Raw genomic sequence first — 18,379 nt, 5'->3', positions numbered from 1 at the left:
TCCTCGTCATCACCCGCACAGCCGTTAGTCACCTTGAAGCCATTTATTCAACAATCCTGTGCCTCTGAGGACGCCTGGCCTCTGGGCACGGCCCTCACTGCTCTTGGCATGAGGCCATGCTGCCTGATCGAGCTGCCCAAGGTCCAGCAGCCTCTTGCCACAAGGCCAATGGCTATAGCCGCTTCATCTGCCGCCGCTCCTGTCGGCGCTGCCGTTTCTCGTTGTGCTCTGGGGCCGGGGTGCCACTGTCTGCTGTGAACCAGGGGCCTAGCACGTTCACCCACAGGAGGTAAAGGGCTCGGCCTGGAGCCTGCAAGAGAGAAGCGACTTGAAGCCAGGCTCTCGGCATAGAAGAGGGGAGGGGTTTGGTGCTCTCTCTCCTTGGGGAACAGCCCTCTACCCCCACCCCTCCAGCCCACGCACCAGAAGCCAGAAGGACCAGATGTAGAGGGAAAAGCAGCTGAGCACCTGCACGATGGCGGTCAGTAGGATCACATCCTTCAGATGCCTGTGGAGAGAAAGGACACTGCAAGGGCCTGAGAGAATAGATGGGTCCTGCTCCACTCCCTTCTACCCTCTGAGCCGCAGGCCATTGTGGGTCTTGGGCTATCTGGGCCCCAGAGCCCCAGCCCTGGGGCCGCTCACCTGGGCCGGCGGCGGGGGACACTCACTCTGCCATGCCCTGCTCCATGTTGAGGTCCATGCCACCATCCACAAGGGCCCCATCCTCAGAGAAGGCTGCCCGTGCCATTGAGCTCATGGAGTGGTAGCTGGCCCCATAGACTGCCAGACTAAAGCCCAGGACCATCTGCAGGGCAAGGATAGGGATGTCAAAGGCTAACCGTGGACCCTATGTACCCCTCCACCTCCTAGGAGAAGAAACACTTACCCAGGCCCAAAATGAAGCAGATGAGTAAAAGAAGACCAAGGTTACCAGACAGTAAATAGCCTGAAAACAAACACAGAAGAATCAGGAAGAGAACAAATGGCAGTTCCAAATGACTGGCCTCCCCAACACACACACACCACCACCACCACCACAACCACACACCCCCAATACTGAGCCAGGCTGCAAGACAATCTAGGCTGTTCTTAAAGGGTTGGCAGAAGAAGGGACCTGCTACCCAGACTTCCTGCTGACACCCAAGTAGCCCAGGAAAGAAGCCTTTGTGGATCTGAGTCAAGAAGGGCTCTCAAATTTAGCCTAGGTCTCAGACCTGCATCTCTTTTTAACTAGGGCTTTCTTTTGGAGGCCTGGCTGTCACACACCACCACTCCCCCCTCAGCAGGGCTAAAGACTGTGGGGTTCTGGGTGGCCATGGAACATGGCAGGTACTTACATTGGCTCCTAAGATAATCCGCAGGTAGAACTTCAGAGTCTCTTTGTTTTCTTCAAAGATCTGTTTCTTCCCTCTTGTGCCCACTTTGCCCTTGGGCTGCAGGAGTGTGAGATGCTGTCAGAGCCCTCTTGGGCCAGGGCCTTTTCCATTTCCTGTCTAGTTAGACTTCTAGCCACACCTCAGCCAGCCCCCATGGTGCCCAAACCTACACCCCCGACGATGTCCACCCCTCCCCGCCACCTCCAGTCCACCCTGCTGAGGGACTGGAAAGCAACGCAGCTGCGATGGCCTCCTCCTTGTTCTGGACCCATCCGATCCCTCTGGAATGCTTCCTCCGCGACCCCTGCTAAGTCCCGCTCTGGGCTAATGAGGCCTCCAGGGGGCGTTTCCTGAGTAAGGGGAATGGGGACCCCTCTGCTGGGATAATCCAGGTCTGGGCTGAGGCCCACACTCCTCAGGTTGCTCAGGTCTCTAGCCTGCTCAAGGGCTGACGGCGCCCCGCTGTCGCACCCATCTAAAACGGTCCTCCCACGGTGGACACCGCCTCCAGCTTCCTCTAGTGCAGTACTGACTGAAGATAGCGCCCCCCTCCGACCAACCCTGCACCCCTCGATGCCTTTCCCCTGTTTTCAGTCTCCTGGATCCGGGGGACTTTGTGGGTGCGCACCCCAACCTATCCGCCCTCCTCACCGCCATGGTGCGACGCCAACACCCAGCCGAGGGAACAAGGGAGAGCGATCAAAACCGCAGTCAGTAAGCACCACATCGGCGCCCGGACGCTTCCGGTGCGCATCAAAGGCGTCATCAGATGAGACGGAAGTCTGCGTTCTAAGTCCCGCCTTTTCGGCCGTTGGACTACGTTTCCCAGAAGGCCTTGCGCAGGGGGGCAGACGGCGGGGATGCGATGGCGGAGTCGCTGCCTCTGGAGGTGAGAGGAGGCCGCCGTCCGGCCTAGCTCGAGTCAGGCCCCGCCCTCGGGGTCCAGGGCTGTGGGGAGGGGCCGTCGGGCAGCTCGCCGGGCCCCGTCCGCCCGGCGGAAACTGCGCGCCCGGCTAATCCCGGGACCTGCCAACTCTGGGTAATGGCTTCGTCGTGGGGCGCTCGTCCCCTTAGGTTGGGAGACCTGACTCCTTCCTCAACAGCCCCTGGAGGTGGCTAGTCAGCGAGGTCAGGCCCTCTGCTGCCCTTCTTCCTTCGAGATGGCCTCTCTCCCTTCCTCACTTGCAGAAGATGCCCGCACCATCTCCCTTCTCTTATCCCCGTTGATTCCACGGAAAGGTTACTCCACTCCCTCCACCCGCAGAGATGGCCGGACCCACCATCCTATGAACTCCCGGATGGTCGCCGTGTGCCTTCAGTGGGGTACAGGCCTGTTCCGTAATCCTGCAGATCTGTGGAATGTCTCCCCTGGGCCAAACCTGCACCTCTCCGATTGCCCAGAGAGATAACAGATTCCGTCCACTGTGGCCTCGTGGAATGGCCTCGCCATCCATTTTGCCATAAGAGTTGCCCTCTCCCAATTCCCAGGGGGCCCAGATCACCCTCTCCTGTCAGTCTTGGATTAGTGTCCTCTTCTGGAGGGAGAAATAGGCCTGCTCTCACTCTGTTGCATCCCGTGGGATGGAATCCCTTCTTTTCTCGGGTCTCAGAGAACATCCACTATTCCCACAGGTCCAGGGAAGACCAGTCAGATCTTCTGTAACCCATTGGGATAGGTTCTCATGGACAGCCACTGGGTCCTTACTGCGCCCCTTTTAGAAAGTCCACCCACCTCACCCTGACCCCACCCCCTGTCTCGGCTCAAAGTAGCGTCTCCTCCTCAGTGAGATCAGGCTTGCTCTCTTTTGCTCCTTATGTTGGCTGCTCAGCCAAGAAGATCGCCACTTTCTTAGCTCGACAGGTTCCCTGCCTCCCCTGAGGATGGAGACTTGGACCCAACCCAACCCAACTCACTGTGGTGCCGTCGATGCTGACTCATAAGGGCATCGTCATTAAGCACTAGACTGCTAGCCAGAAGATCAGCAGCTTGCACCCACCAGGCACTCCTCCGGAGAAAGGTGTGGCAATCTGCTTCCCTAAAGATTTACAGCCATGGAAACCCTATGGGGAGGGTCTACTTTGCTGTCTAGGGTCACTATGCTGAGAGTCCCAGGCCCCATCAGTGCACTCCTTCCCTTGCCTAGGCCAGGCCCCGGGGTGCTTGCCCTCTTAGCCATCTCCTCTCGGTAAGGCACTGTTGGCTTGATCTGATCGCCCCACCCTTCCCTGGAAAACCCTCTGGTGCATTAGAGCCACTTCAATTTTCTGGGTCCTCGTCCATCTTTAATTCAACCCAGTAAGGATTGTCTGAATACCTCCTGTGTGGACCTTGGCAGAGAAGAGATGGAGAAATTAGAAAGGCCTGCTGGGGCCAGGCTGAAGGAAGGACATTCCAGAAAAGAGGCCCACATGAGCAAAAGGCAATAGGCATGCGGTATTTGGAGGACATGGCTTGGGGTCAGGGGGCCCAGTTGAGTGTGGGGTCCGGCAGTGCTGATCAGGAGTGGAGCTTTTGTCCTGGAACTACTGGGGAACCCCGACAGTTTTCATTAGTGGTAGGCCAGACTTAGCATGCTTTATGAAAATCATCTTGTGGCAGTGTGCAGACAGGAATTCAGGTGGGAGACTGTGGGGCGAGGACCTGGACTGAGCTAGCTAAGCAGTAGAGACCATTTCTAGAACATCTATTAGGTGTCATGGACTTTGTTGTCTGTTACCTACTTTAAGCCCCATAAGACCTTGCTCTGGGTTGTTAGGGTCCATGTGCTCCAGGTGTGAAAACCGAGACCCTTGGCTGCCAATTACCTTGCATAAGGTTACATAGCTAGGAAACAATGAAGCTGGGATTTGGAGGAATCTAAGTTAGCCCGGAGGAGCCCCGGTGGAGTGGGTTGATTGGGCTGCTGATAACAAGGTTAGCAGTCTGAACCACCAGGTACTCCTCGGAAGAAAGAGGCGGCTGTCTACTCCCGTAAAGACTTGCAGTCTTGGAAACCCACGGGGCAGTTCTACCCTGTCGTCAGAGGGTCGCCGCTGTAAGTCAGAGTTGACTCCATGGTGGTGAATGTTGTTTATGTTTTTGTTTTTAATTAGCCTGACCTAAAGCCTGTGCCTTAGGCCTGTGACTGGAGTCAAGGCCGGAAGGGCATAAAGAGGCCCAGCTGCTGTCTGGCGACTCTTCAGGTGGGGAGTAGGGCAGGCACTGAAGGGGAAGAAGTTGCAAAAGGGACCATGTGTGGACTGGACGGAGGCACAAATTAGTTCATTCGGATCTGGATCTGCTGAGATGAAGGTGACAGCGAAGGGGCCGGTAAACAGTGGTGTGCTGTACTGGCTGGAAAGGGTCGGACGGGGTCATGTCTACAGAAGTGCTTGACGCCATCCATACATGTCAATTTACTTTGTGAGCATAAGACCCGGGTCTGAGCCTGTGACGAATCCAGCAATAGGGCAGTTAGAGTGCTAGGTAGAGCTCTAGAAGACACAGGAGTCAAGGATCATTCCAGAAGAAAAGAATCATCAGTATCAAATTGTTCCTGACCGCATAGGCAATGCCCTTCCCAACCCCACCACCTGGAGCTTCACAAGGTGTGGGTAGAGGCTGGGCCTGTAGCGCCCAGGCGGGCTCTTGCTGGGATTACATCCTAAGCGCCCACTAAGAAGGCCCGAGTCGTAGAGAAGATGAGGGAAGAGCGGTGTCCCAGAGCCTGACCTGTGAGGCCAGGAAGCTGGGGCTTCCTGCGAATCACCGGAGGAAAACAGTGGCTGTGCCGTGGGAAGAATTCAGGTGATCTTGCCTTCTCAGGTGAGAACTATGCTAGACCCCCTCCCCTAAAATGCGACAGGAGACAGGCTTGGAGGAGCTAATAAGTACTCACTGGGTGTCTGTCATATTCTAGTAGATACTATGTAGGACACACACACACACACACACACACACACGTTAATCTGTTGGTTTTTTTTAATTCGCCTAACAACCATTTAAATCTCACCACCATGGCTACTTGACAGATAAGGAACCCGATGACTGGAGTCAAGGCCCGAAGGGCATAAAGAGGCCCAGCTGCTGTCTGTTGACAGTCAGGATTACAATAGTAGGTTTATCTGGCCTCCTCACCCAGGCTCTTTCCACCCAGCTGGGCAGGAAGTGTGATTGTTCTCAGCTGGGGAGGCCTGACCCAGTCCAGGCTCAGGAAGGGCTCCTGCATGGTAAAGGGATGGGATTGGGGGTGGGGTGGGTAGGCACGCTGGAGAAAAGCATGTGTTCTGCTGAACTTGGGCCCCACGGTGAACTGGCAGCCAGTGGCCCGTTCCCTCGGCGTGGCTACTTCCCAAGCCTCCCAGTGCTGACGCCCTGATGCCCTGTCTCTTTCCCTCTCAGATTCTCACTTACGTTCTGAGCTTCCTGCCTCTGTCTGATCAGAAAGAGGCCTTGCTCGTGAGTCGGGCTTGGTACCGTGCAGCCCAGAATGCCCTCCGGGAGGTAAGGTGCCCACCACGCTCACCTGGACTCTTCTCAGTTCTTTCCCACATCAGCTTGCTCACGCTCTGGCATGTACATCTTCCACCCAGGCATTCATACATTCGTTCGACCAACACTTAGCCCAGTCAATGCTAGGACGGACGGATGGTAAGACCTAGGACCTCAGAGTACCCCGAAGCAGAAGACGCACATGAGTGACCACACACTGCCATTGCACAGGGCAGCGACACTGGGATGGAAAGGTCCGTAGGGGGCCGACAGGGTCAGGGAGGCTTCCACGGAGAGAGGGTGAAGCTTGGTCTTCCAGGACTGATAACAGCAGAGGTGGAAGGCACCAAGGTGCACAATCATTCCGGAAATGACCACACAAGGATAGGATGTGTGAGGGGAACATGGTGGAAGAGCTGAGAGGGGCTTAGGCTGCAGATGGGCAGGGGTGCCAGCTGGCGGGGCTTGAGCTTTCTCCCCATGGCCACTGTGGAGTCTTGACAGCCGGGAGAGCTGCAGAGTGGTGGGGCGTTGGCGCCCTGCAGGGCAGGGTGGGCCGGCTCCAAAGGGAAGCAGGCGCCTCTGGCAGCTGGGAAGGAGCCAAGATGGGTCCTTGCCACGCTCAGATGGTGGCTGAAGTTGAACAGTGATTCTCCTTAGCTGCTGTCTGTTTGTGCCATGTTCTTTACCCATTCTTGCGGGGAGGGTCCTAGTATTTTTCTGGACAATTTGTATGCACTTTTTGTACATTAAAGATATGAATCCTTGGCCCACGTACTGAGCTATATTCCTAGCACTTTCGTCTTTGTGCTTGATTGATAAGGTTTGTTGTGTGAGAGTCAGAACCTACCTTGTACAGTATTGATCGGGAACCTCTCCCCCTCCTCCCCCCTTTCCTCCATTGATTTTTGAAAAGCAGCATCCGAGCTTTGTTCCACAGGTGCAATAGGCATCCACTCAGCGTTTCCTTCTGTTCCGTGATCTAAGTTTTCATCTTTAGCTTGCATCTGGGCCTACATGGTGAGGTTAGGAGAGCCAAGCTGATGATTTTTTCAAATAGCACCTTCCCCTTGCCGGCTAGAACCCCTCCTTTGTCCCATGCTAGATGTGTTTATGTGAGTAGGGCCTACTCTTGTCGCTCTGAGTGGCATGGCCCACCGGGTGGCTGTGAGTATGCGTTAGGATGGTTACGCAGCCAGGGCCTTTGCTTTCCCTCTCTAGAGGAAGCTGATGGCGAGGCCCAGTCGGTGGCTGGATTTGGGGGTCAGGAATTCCAGAGAAAGGTCTGTGTCATAATACACACAGATTATAGGTATCCTTAAAGAATGGGCAGGAGTTGAAACCAGGAATTTGAATCATTTCTCTCAAGTGGAAACAGCCAGGCAGGAGACGCAGGTACAGCTGGCCAGAGAGAAGCCGTGGGTGAGGGCCCTGGTCTGAGGTCAAGGAGAGGCAGAGGACACTCCAATAGAGGAGGGCAGAGAGGTCAAGTGGGAGAGCATCAACAGCAAGGGTCAAGTCAGAGGGCCCTTGGCCATATGGGTCCTGTGAAATCTTTGATACCAGCTAACACTACACGTCTCACCACAGGAAGCAGTTCCAGCCACCACGTCAGGGGGGGTTAATGACTAAGTGTTTGATCAGCACGCCCCTTGAGTGATGTTACACTAGCCATAGGGCCTGAGCAGAAAACAGGTTCCCACCCCTGTAAACCTCAGAAGGTCAAGTGATGTCAACTTCCAGGACACAGTGGCCAGAGGCTGAAGCTGGCATCTTGTGGGCACAAAGCCAGGCGGGCTGAGGAGTGAATGAGGACGGGACAGAAACGTAGTGACCTCACCCTTGGGGAAGAGGCTTCCTGTGAGAGGAAGGCGCTAAGTAGGACGTCCTAAGGGAGAGTTAGTTGGTTTGAATGACTTGGCGTTGAGCATATACACAGCAGACCATCCACTAAGGCAGATGTTTTCGAGAACAGTCCGTGACACGTGAGTTGTGCATCCAACCACTCTGGCCCTCAGGCGTGGTCCAGTCAGAGAGGACAAGGAGGTTTCAGCTAGGAGCAAAGCCCAAGGTGCTGACACCCCGTTGGGCGGGACTCACTGGAGCCAGGGTGTGTGCCGGGGGCGAGAAGGCGGGAAGGACGGTGAAGGGTGGTCCCAGGCTGGTGGCAGAGACGACGGGGCTAGCCTGCAAGGCTCGATCCTAGACAGAGGAAGCAGGTGGCTGCCCAGAAATGGGGGGGATGTTTGCTGAGGACCTTCCGGCTGGTGGCCTATGGGAGTGAGAAGCTGCAGCCGGGGCCTCTGGAGATGGGATTTCTTCCTGGGCAGGTAGAGGATGGGGAGTGACCAGAGGCACATGGAGAGGTTGAATAGCCCTGAAGACAGGCCCCTCACCGAGCCCCCTGGCTCTGTACTGGGCTCTGGGGAGGTCTTAGGGGAAGCTGCCCCCCAAGAGTGCTTGTAAAATAGCGGGATAAAGGGCTTCTGGCGCCGCATCCAGAGCCAGTGGGGGCGGGGCAGGTTTGCACTGGGGATGGTGACTGCTTGCGCCCATGGCCCGTCCCGCTCTTCACTTAGAGTTCCCGCAGAGAAGGAGGCAAACACTCACACACGGCCCTTCTCTCTCGCTCAGACTCTAGGGCTGGGAAATTGGTGGGGAGTGGGGGCCACTAGTTGGGGTTAGGTCTCTGTGAAACAAGAACTCAGGCAAACCCAGCTCTGCCCCACGGTCTCCCCCTTGGGGTGTCTGTGAAGGCCCAGAGGGGAGCAGGCGCGCTAGCTGTGGCTTCCTCAGTGGACAGACAGGGCGCCCTGGCAGAGAGACGGCTAAGCACTCAGCAGCTGATGTGAAGGTTGGTGGTTGGGGTCCGCCCCCATGAAGGCGACATCCCAGGAACCCCGAGGGGCAGTTGACTGTCACGTGAGGTCATTATGAGCCAGGGTGGACTTGACCACACACACCTGCGCAGACGGGCCATGTTCTCTGCAAAATGGCTGTCCTCACAGGCTCACAGGCCTGCCTGCACTGGGTACCACAAACCCTGGCTCACGCAGCCAAGGGGTATGTGTCCCTTTTAGCAGGTGGGGGGGGGGGTCTCTTCCCAAATGGCTTGCATACCCTCTGAGATGTCAGCCTTGGGGAAGGAGGAACTCGGGGCCCTGGGGCTCTGAGGACAGGGTGGCTGAGGCTGGAGCAGGTGCCCTCACCATCCTCTGGGGACCAGGAAGGACCAGAGATCATAACCCAAGCGCCCTGCTGTCTGCTCTGACCCCTCCTTCATGGTCCCTATCACATCTACGGTCTGAGCCCTGATGGCTCAGGGTCAGGGCACCCCCGCCCCCCAGTATGCCTCAGAGGCCACCCACTTCCCACCAAGCTAAGAACAAAAGGGGGCAAGAGAAGGCAGGCTTCAACCACAACACACACTCCCCCCCCCCCCAAATGCTGGAAGGCCCTGCCACTCTGCTCCCACTCTCTGGCCCTAAACATGGGACCGGCAGAGAGTGGCCCTGGTGCCCTCCTCTCCATGGGGAGGCAGGGAGAGGGAGCACCGAAGCTCAGCAGGTGGGAGGCAGACAAGCCAGCACCTGCTGCTGGAGCTGGTGTCTGGGGGTGTGTCCAGGCCTCTGTGCGGGGGCTCTGCTGTGGCACGTGACTGGTGGGGGTGGCTAGACCAGGCCGGCTACCTGGCAACCAGCCCCCCCACCCCCACCCCCTCACAGTGTGCTCTGTTCACCAAGTTGAATCCTTCAGGCAGGCTGGAGGCCCAGTTTACCTTCTTCTCACAAACCTTTTCTGTCTCCCACCTCTCCTTAAGCCTGAGAGAAGGACCCGGGCCCTTGGGCACCCTCCCTACCCACTAGGGGAGCACCCTCACCCACAATGCCCTCTTCCTGGAATGGAGTCCACCTCTTACTACACCTTCCTTCCCATGAGGCCATGCTCCGTGGGCTGCCAGTTACTCCCCCTGAGAACCTGCGGAGCACAGATCACAGATGACATTGCCACCTCCCTGAACCCTACTGATGACTTTCTGTGGAAGCCACACAGGGACCATCAGGTGGTTTGCTGCCGTCAGGGTGCTTGCCTCTGTCCATGGGTCATTTTCGACACAGGAGAGCCATGGCTGAGGACCACTTGCCCGGCCCCCAGCCCGATTGTCGGCTGGAGGAGGACGGGCTGGGGGCCGGAGAAGGTCCGCGCTCCCCCTCTCCCTACCCCCCACAAGTTGTACCAACTTGCTTCTGGCTCCCTTTGGCACAAGATCAGCGAAGAGTCTGTGAGAACCTCCCTCAGCTGAGGGCTCCCCAAACTCCTACACAAGCTGGTTATTCCCACAGCGACTCAGCCCTGAGCTGGCCTGCCGGCTTCCACCCACTCGCCGGTGCTCGCTCACCTGCCCCCATGCCCTCTGATCTGTTCCTGGAGTGCGGGCCTCAGAAGTGAGATGCTTCCTCTCCCCTATCTGGGCCGACTGAGGTCCCCTGCAGAGCGGCACCGTGGGGTCACAAAGACCTCGTGAACTCCGATGCACCCAGGGTCCCATGCCAGGAGGCCCTGCTAGTATGAAGTCTCTTTCTCTCTCTTGCACATACACACACAGGCATCTACACAGCCTTCCACGTACACACAAAACTCACATAAGCATCTATGTGGCTCAGACACACTGAGGCCACCAGGGGACCCACGCCTCACTGCCTGCCCCCAGTCGCTGGCACCTGGATGACAAGGTTGTGGTAAGTGATAGTTGTCTTATAGGCCTCCTGAAAGCCCCCCACCCCCAATGCTCACCCTTCCCCCCACCCTCGGGTGTTGTTGGGCTGCTTCCAGGTTCCATCCCCCACTCAACCACCCAGCATCACACACCAGGTATCCCCATCCTGCCCCCGGCCCTGGCCTGCCCTTCTCTTCACCAGGCCCCCCTGCCCATCCCACTGGAGGCAGGGCTAACGCAGGCCTCTGTTGCTCTTCAGACAAACGTGAGATACAACATCCCTGTGGCCTCAGCCTCCCTCCCGGCCATCGAGAACCTGGGCGTCCAGGGCATCTCCTGCATCAGCCTGAGCAACCTGGATGGCTCACCAGCTGCCCACCAGGTGCTGCAGGCTGTCGCCTACCACCTGGGCCCACACCTGCAGAGCTTGTGTCTGGGCGGGGGCAGCCCCACGGAGGCCTCCTTCATGACCCTGATCATGGGCTGCCCGGCCCTGCGGACCCTCGACCTGAGCGGCTGCAACAGCCTTTTCACCTCGGGCATGCTGCTGGCCCAGCAGGAAGTGGCGCAGCGTGCCCGGGAGGCGCTGGGTGGCCTCCGGGAGCTCAGCCTGGCCAGCCTGCGGGACCTGGCCGACCTCAGTTTCAACCGGCTCAGCAGCTGTGCCCCCAGCCTGGAGTGTCTCTCCTTGGCCTACTGCCACTTAACTTTCGAGAGGCGCCCAGTCCGAGTCTCCCCTGGCCCCCAGGACTCCAGCCCCTCCCTCCTGTCCTTCCGGAACCTTCTGCGGTTCGTGAAGGAGCGGGCGGGCCGGCTGCGTGCCCTGGACCTGAGTGGCACTGGCCTGCCCGCCGAGGCCTTGCAGGCCCTGGGTCAGGTGGCTGGCCTGCAGCTGCGGGAGCTGCTGCTCCGTGGCTGCCGGGACCTGTCTACAGAGGCCATAGCCGTCCTGTGCCGCCAGCAGCCTGGCCTCACCTCCCTGGACCTCAGCGGCTGCTCGGAACTGGCTGATGGGGCACTGCTGGCCGTCAGCCGGGGCCTGCGGCACCTGCAGCACCTGAGCCTGCGGAAACTGCAGCGCCTGACTGATGCCAGCTGTGCCGCCCTGGGGAGCCTGCGGGAACTGCGGAACCTCGACCTGGCCGAGTGCTGCCTGCTGAGCGGGTGGGAGCTGGCCCAGGCCCTGGGCTCAGAGTGCAAAGCCCCGCCGCTGCCCCTGGCCTCCCTCAGCCTGGCCTACTGCTCTGCCCTCAAGGTGAGCGTGTCAGCCCCCCCTGCCAGGGCCTGAGGGCCTTGCCCGGTGGCACCCAGAACAGCAGCTCCGGAGTTGTGCCCAAGGACCAGCAGTGGGGAGGGAAATTGGGCTTCATTCTGCTCCTCCCCAGAGACACCCCCCGGGCCCAGCAACATGCCAGGCCTGCAGGACAGGGGGGCTGAGGTGCTGGTCTCATGTCAGCCTTCAGCTCAGCATTGTTACTCCACTCTCCTCTCCCAACCCCTGCTCTCCACCTGCTTCCCCAGAAGCCCTTCCACCCCACCTCTTCCCACCAGGCTTCTTTCTCTCAGGGACTCTGCCCCCGCCCCCACTTTCCAACCTTGAGCCTGTTCCCAGGGAGCAGAGCTGATTAGCTCAGCCCACTTTAGCCCAATCGGCTCTGTCAGAGGCTGCCTCAGCCCACCCCTTCAGCTGGGCCTGGATGCATGACCAGGGCAACACCCCAGGGACCGCTTCCACCTGCAGGCCCCGGGCTAGGCCTTTGTCCACCAGCAATCCAGGCCCACCCTGCCCACTGCTCTGGCCTTCCTGTGGACGCCGCCCTTGGTGGTACAGGCACCACCACCCGTGGCCCTCTCCACTCCCTTTGTAGGATGCCACAGTGCTTTCCTTGGTGGCAGCGCTAGCTCCCAGCCTCAGGGTGCTGGACTTGTCTTCCTGCGTGGCCCTCACCAGCCGGAGCCTGCAGGCCATCTGCACCAAGCTCCCCCACCTCTCCGTCCTACGCCTGGCGTGGTGCAGGGAGCTCCAGGACTGGGGGCTCCTGGGCCTAGGGCAGCCAAGCGAGGGACCTGCGCAGATGTTGCAGGTGCGGGCCCCCAGTGGGCGAGGTGCAGCTTCCCTCTTGCCCCTCCCTAAGGGCACCGGGGGCCAGACTCAGCAGGAGCTTCTCCCCACAGCTGTACCCCGAGTTGGAGCATCAGGCCACAGACCCCGAAGAGCGCCCTCCCAGCCCGCAGGGCCCCTCCCTGCTCCTTCTGCAGGCCCTGCATGAGCTGGACCTCACAGCCTGCAGCCAGCTGACTGATGCCAGCCTGACGAAGGTGTGAGCTGAAGCCTCCTTAGGACTAGAGCCAGGGGTCTGCCCTCCCCTCCCCCCGCCTCTGGCCTGGCTGGGGATTGGGGAACCGGCCCTGGCTTGGGCTGTGCCGTAGCCCCTGGGCACCCCATCTTTGCAGGTACTCCAGTTCCCCCAGCTGAGGAAATTGTCGCTGAGCCTGCTGCCAGCGTTCTCAGACAGAGGTCTCATGGCGGTAGCCAGGGGCTGCCCCAGCCTGGAACACTTGGCAGTGAGCCACTGCCACCTCCTCAGTGACCAGGGCTGGGCCCAGGCAGCCGGCTCCTGGCCAAGGCTGCAGGACCTCAACCTGTCCAGCTGCAGTCAGCTCACGGAGCAGTGAGTGTCCACATACTGACTCAAGCAGACGAAGACGGGTGGAGGCCGGGCCAGGCCCACTGGGCAGGTGCCTACTTAGTGGCCTTCCTGCAGGACCCTGGACACCATTGGGCAGGCATGCAAGCGACTCCGGGTGCTGGATGTGGCCATGTGTCCTGGGATCAGCATGGCTGCCATCAGGCGCCTCCAAGCCCAACTGCCCCAGGTGACCTGCATCCAATCCCGCTTCGTAGGAGGGGCTGACCTGTCCCTAACACTCTGAGGTCAGGCCACTGGCCCCTTAGCCCCGGCATCCCCAGTCCTGACCTCTTGATCTGGAGTCTGACTCTGTCCCCTGCCTCCTTTCTCTGCTACCCCCCAGAGTGCCTTTCCCAAGCTCCAAACCCCTTTCCTAGGGAGGGCTTGGGGTAGGGCCCATCGATGCAGGGCCCACAGCATCTTCTCCAGCTCCATGTGGCCGGAACGGCCCTGGGCCCAGCCCCAAGGTGGGCAGGACGTAGTGCTAGGAAGGGAGGGGCAGACCTGCACCTCTTGGCCCTGCCCCCTTCTCAGACCAGGAGGCCTGGCCTTAACCTTGTCCCCTGAAGGCACCCTTTCAGTGATAAGTCAGTGTTTGCTGTGAACCCAAACAAGATTAAAAACTCCCTATCTCACCTTGTCCTCGGCTGTTCTCAGACTGAAGGGCTCCCCCCACCACCTCAGCTCAAGACCCCAGAAGCACCATCTTCTCTGCTGGCCCAGAGGCCACAGGCTGCTCTATGCTGGGTGCCTCTTAGCCAGGCCTAGCGCCCACCTCACCCCCACTCCACCAGCCCCTCAGCTCTCACTGCCAGGCCCTGCCCCTGGCGCCTCACCAGCCCAGTGTGAAGAGGGAAAGGGAAAGCTGACTTTATTTCTTCTACAGCCTCTGTGGTGGGGGGGTGTCAGTGCCTGCCCACCGCCGTGCTCTGAGGGACTGTCAAGGCTCAGCGATGCTACAGTCGTAGCAGAAGTTGAAGTTGGTGGGGGGTGGGGGCACGGGGGGTGGCTGCTCGGGGATGGGCACGTTCTCCAGCTCCAGCAGCCGCAGCTTGGTCTCCATGGCCAGCAGCAGCTCCAGGTCCAGCCGCGTCTGCTCACTGCCCATGGCGATACCCAGTAGGGCACACAGCCCATCTGTCCACAGGTGGAACTGCAGGAGGGGTCAGTCTGAGGGCCTGTCTTCCTGCCCCGCCCCCCCCACCCCACGCCTCACAGCTGGCCCGCCCCACACACACTCACCTCCCGCTTGGAGGGGGCTATGAAGTTGAGGAACGCTTCCCGCTCCCCGAGGTCATAGCTGACTGAGAAGGCCAACTCGCAGAGGTCCTGGGGGTGGGGATACAAGGAGCGCTGAGCAGGGGCCTTGGGCAGTGGGAAGAAAGGCGCTGCAGCTCCCGCTGTTCTCACCTTGTTCTGCTTCCCGGAGCCCTTCTCCCGGATGTGGGGGCAGTCCCTGCCGGTCACCAGCGCCCGGATGTCGGCCACGGGGACTGCAGGAAGAGAGCTTGCTGAGCCCCGGAGTCCAGGCTGGCCTGGGAGCAGATACACGCCTGGCTTCTGCTCCCCGCACACTCACGCTGCTCAGGCAGGCTCTCGGGGGGCGGCAGGCTGGAGCCCTCCTCCACATCCCCGTACTGCAGCACCTTGTGGTTGGGGGACAAGCAGCAGAACCACAGTTTGTCTGCGGGGAGAGAGGGGAGAGTCAGGCATGGAGAGGGCGCCCTGGTCCACCGTGCCGCCTGACCCCCGTGAGGTCAGCGACCTTGGCGCCTGCGGCTGCTGATCTTGCGGAAGAGCGTCCCCTCGCAGAGGCGAAGCAAGCGCTGCTGGCGGATCAGGCCCAGGAGCTCTGGCTTCAGCTTCTCCCGCAGCTCTCTGGAGGGTCGGGGGTGGGGACGGAGGCTTCGTTGATCGCTGACCAAGACACGGGACAGGTCCCCTAGGTCCCAGTGGGGTGGGCAGGGTGACCACACCCCACAAACTCACAGTATAGGAGGGGCCAGGGTGCCCTCCTGGTGCAAGCGCTCTGTCTGCCGCAGTCGCAGCACCTCCCCATAGGTGAGCGCGTTCACCTTGGACCGGAAGAACTCCAGAGAGGTGGGTTTCAGGGCCAGCGTGCGGGCCAGCTGCTCCCGAACCACCTGCATGACCTGAGACCACCCGAACCCCGTTCAGCGCCTGGCTCTGGGCACCCCCAGCTCCCCAGCGTGCCCCTGCGGCAACCCACCTTATCGAAGTCTTCGTGGGTGGCCCGCATCTCCTTCCAGGTCTTATTCAGCAGCTGGATGGCCACGCAGAAGATCTCGTGGAAGCTCTGGTCTTGGCCGAAGAACATGGGTGAGAAGTCCTGGGCCGTCTCGGAGCCTGAGGCGGAGGGCGGGGAGGCAGTAGGGGCTCAGGGGGAGTGTGTGCAGCCCTGGCCCTCTCTGCCCTTCCGCCCCCCGGCCCCGCCCCGCGCTACCGCTACCCCCAGGCCCTCCTCACAGGCCTCGCCGACGTGCAGCAGCTCACACAGCAGGACGGTCAGCTGGATGCTGCTGCGGGCGAAGGGGCATTCGTGCTTGTCCTCCCGGCTGCTGTTCTCCAACACAAACTGGGGGCACAGGGGTGCCCTGGTGAGCTAAGCCCCGCCTACGTGGGGTCCCGCCCACGTGGGGTCCCTGCCCCGCCCATCACTGACCCGGCTGTAGGCGCTGGGCGCGTGCCTGGAAAAATAGAGCATGTTGTCCAAGGCCAGCAGACCGGGGGGCACGCGCTCTAGGTCCTGGGCAGGATTGCTGTTCTGAGGGACATGGGCAGCTCAGGCAGGGCCACCGCCCTGAGCCGAGGCAGGGGTAGGGGCACGTGGGGAGGGGCTCACTCACCGAGAAGCCCAGCTTTCGGAACTCACGGGCACATAGGGACCGGCGGCGGTCTGCGCTCAGCCCCGTGCCCGAGGACTCCCCTTCTGGCTCAAAGGCCGCCTGGCGCAAGGCCTGCAGCTGCTCCCGCTGCTCCTGCGGACAGTGGGGTGGGGGTGGGGGGCAGGTCAAGATCAAGCTCCAAGCTGCCCCCTGCCTCTTCCCAAGACCCAGCTGTACGTACCTGGCTGTAGGGGTCTAGTGGCGTCCGCATTCGTGGCTCCAGCAGCCCCAGCGTGAGGGCCTGCAGGACGTACAGATGATGCGCCATCTCGTCGCCCAGGGGCGCTGCACTGTGGATGATGTTCTGGGAGACCATTAGCCCGTGGGTGTGAGCACAGGCAGGCCCAGGGAGGGTGAGTGGCAAGGGGTGGCCCTGGCCCTGCCTTTCCTACCTTGTAGATGAACTGGCGAAGGTTCCTCTGCCACAGGTAGTCGAGCATGTGCTGAGGGGGGAGGGGGAATGGAGATGAGCCAGCCACCCCCCACCCAGCCTCCAGGTTTCAGGGGGTCCCCAGGAGACACCCACCTTGCGATCGGCCAGGCTGGCCCCCTGCAGTAGGGCTGTCAACAGTGCCAAGGCCTTGGTTTGCAGCTGCTGGCTCATCCTGTGTCGAGAGGGGCACTTAGAGGCCATGTGGGGTTGGGACCAGCCCCCCTCCCACCTGCACCCCATCCTGGCACTTACACCTGAAGGTGAACCAGCAGCCGGTCCAGGGGCACCTCACTTTTGACCAGTTGGCCCAGCACTGGGCTGCTTAAGGTAACGCTCTCCAGCAACCCAAGGGCCAGCGGCTGCACGGAGGCATGCATCAGGTTCGTGTTCACGTAGCACACCACCTGTGAGGGCGGGGGGTGGGGTGGGGTGGTCAGCGCCCCCACTGAGGCTGGTTGGTCCCAATGCTGCCCCGCTGTCCCCACTCTTTGCCCGGGCAAAGCTCACCCACCTTCCTGACCAAGGGGATGCTCAGCGTCTCCCAGGACACCACTCCATGTTCCATGAGCTCCGAGAAGGCCTGTAGCCCGAGGGCCAGCACCTCCCCTAGGCTGGGTGAGGACGTAGGATGCTGAGCACCAGGCCAGAACAGCCCTCCCGCCACCCTGCCACCCCCAGGTACCCTTCCCCGCCACAGCCCCACGCTCGCTCACTCATCCCCATCCTCAATGATGGTGCCGAGCCTCTGAAGCCCATTGCGGCTAATGACCTCCCGGGCAAAGGTCAGGTCTGGAGCCAGAAGGACCAGGTCTTGCAGGGCCTCCCGGCGCCCTTCGCGGCTCCCACTCTGCAGCCCAGCCAGCAGCTTCTGGGCCTCTAGGTCCTGGTAGGGGCAGGGACAGAGGTGAAGGGGCTGGGGGAGGGCAGAAAGGCGGCACAGTCCAGGGCAGGGGGAGGGGGACAAGGGGAGAGGGCAGGAAGAGCATTACTGGAGCAGTGCTGAGGCACAGGATGCTGCCGTTCTTGATCTCCCCACGGTTCTGTGGAAGACACAGCAGGACAGGGTCAGGAGGCTTGGGGGTCAGAAAAAGCAAGATGAAGGAGCCCTAGTGCCTAGACTAAGCTCCCGACTGCTAGCAGAGAGGTCTGGGCTTCTTCAGTCCTGCCCACTGCTCCACGGAGAAAAGACTCGGTGACCCGAACCCACCGCCATGGCAGCAGTTCTGACTCAAGACACCCCCACCCCACCCCAGGACGGAGGACCAGCCAGAACTGCCCCCTTGGGAGTTTCCAAGGCTGTCATCTTAACCCTGGGGACCCCTGCGGATTCAAACTGCCAACCTTTGGTTCCCAGCCAGTTGCTTAACCACGGTGTCACTAGGGCTCCTTCCGGCCTTGGAAACAGTATGGGGCAGATCTACTCTGTCCTCTGGGGTCGCTGAATCGGAGTCAATTGAGCTGCCTCTGCCATGGCCACTCCACCACCACAAGATCCCGTTTCAGAATAGGGCATGATGGGTCCGAAGGATCAGGGCCCGGTAGATGAGAAGGGGTCACAGGGAGGTTCCTCTGGAGTCTACAGGGTGGCCTGGAAGGAAGGGACTCACGCTCTCGGTGATGTATCTCCTGTGCCCGTCAGCAAACTGCAGGGCGTAACGCTCCGAGTGAGCCAGACTCCACCTGCGGCGGGCAGGCGGGCGCGAGGCTCAGTGCGGCCGCTAGGGGGTGCCGCCGGCCCTCCCGCACCCGGGGACAGCCCGCACTCACTCCGCACACACTTCCT

General features: G+C 60.5%; 3 protein-coding genes across 8 annotated transcripts; 1 reads left to right on the top strand and 2 right to left on the bottom strand.

Moving 5' to 3' along the window:
- Nucleotides 1-28: 28 nt before the first annotated feature.
- On the bottom strand, nt 29-2,115 carry TMEM208 (transmembrane protein 208). 2 transcript variants are annotated; one of them, XM_004704617.3, is made up of 6 exons: nt 2,031-2,115; nt 1,341-1,436; nt 890-949; nt 672-808; nt 424-508; nt 29-310 (listed from the first exon to the last, which is right to left on the bottom strand). In XM_004704617.3, exons 1-6 carry the CDS (start codon nt 2,034-2,036, stop codon nt 173-175), a joined length of 522 nt encoding a protein of 173 aa, XP_004704674.1. In that variant the 5' UTR covers nt 2,037-2,115; the 3' UTR covers nt 29-172. The 2 variants fall into 2 exon arrangements, with proteins under 2 accessions (XP_004704674.1, XP_045149750.1); XM_045293815.1 differs by having other exon boundaries at nt 469-508.
- Nucleotides 2,116-2,235: 120 nt separating this feature from the next.
- On the top strand, nt 2,236-13,892 carry LOC105978817 (F-box/LRR-repeat protein 2). 5 transcript variants are annotated; one of them, XM_045293592.1, is made up of 7 exons: nt 2,236-2,268; nt 5,761-5,862; nt 10,827-11,822; nt 12,436-12,651; nt 12,743-12,886; nt 13,022-13,239; nt 13,333-13,892. In XM_045293592.1, exons 1-7 carry the CDS (start codon nt 2,245-2,247, stop codon nt 13,499-13,501), a joined length of 1,869 nt encoding a protein of 622 aa, XP_045149527.1. In that variant the 5' UTR covers nt 2,236-2,244; the 3' UTR covers nt 13,502-13,892. The 5 variants fall into 5 exon arrangements, with proteins under 5 accessions (XP_045149527.1, XP_045149530.1, XP_045149529.1 ...); XM_045293595.1 differs by lacking the exon at nt 2,236-2,268 and adding an exon at nt 3,382-3,397; XM_045293594.1 differs by lacking the exon at nt 2,236-2,268 and adding an exon at nt 5,109-5,184.
- A 213-nt stretch (nt 13,893-14,105) lies between these two features.
- ELMO3 (engulfment and cell motility 3) lies at nt 14,106-17,250 on the bottom strand. The gene is made up of 15 exons (XM_004704619.4): nt 17,108-17,250; nt 16,849-17,000; nt 16,690-16,768; nt 16,556-16,606; nt 16,345-16,467; nt 16,125-16,256; nt 15,941-16,042; nt 15,745-15,853; nt 15,488-15,624; nt 15,247-15,410; nt 15,023-15,135; nt 14,837-14,941; nt 14,668-14,750; nt 14,500-14,586; nt 14,106-14,410 (listed from the first exon to the last, which is right to left on the bottom strand). Exons 1-15 carry the CDS (start codon nt 17,159-17,161, stop codon nt 14,198-14,200), a joined length of 1,704 nt encoding a protein of 567 aa, XP_004704676.1. The 5' UTR covers nt 17,162-17,250; the 3' UTR covers nt 14,106-14,197.
- Nucleotides 17,251-18,379: the final 1,129 nt, after the last annotated feature.

This window comes from Echinops telfairi, unplaced genomic scaffold, assembly GCF_000313985.2.
Source record: "Echinops telfairi isolate 266 unplaced genomic scaffold, ASM31398v2 ScPeMD7_2291;HRSCAF=2852, whole genome shotgun sequence".
NCBI lineage: Eukaryota > Metazoa > Chordata > Mammalia > Afrosoricida > Tenrecidae > Echinops > Echinops telfairi.
This window is presented reverse-complemented; position numbering and strand designations above follow the sequence as displayed.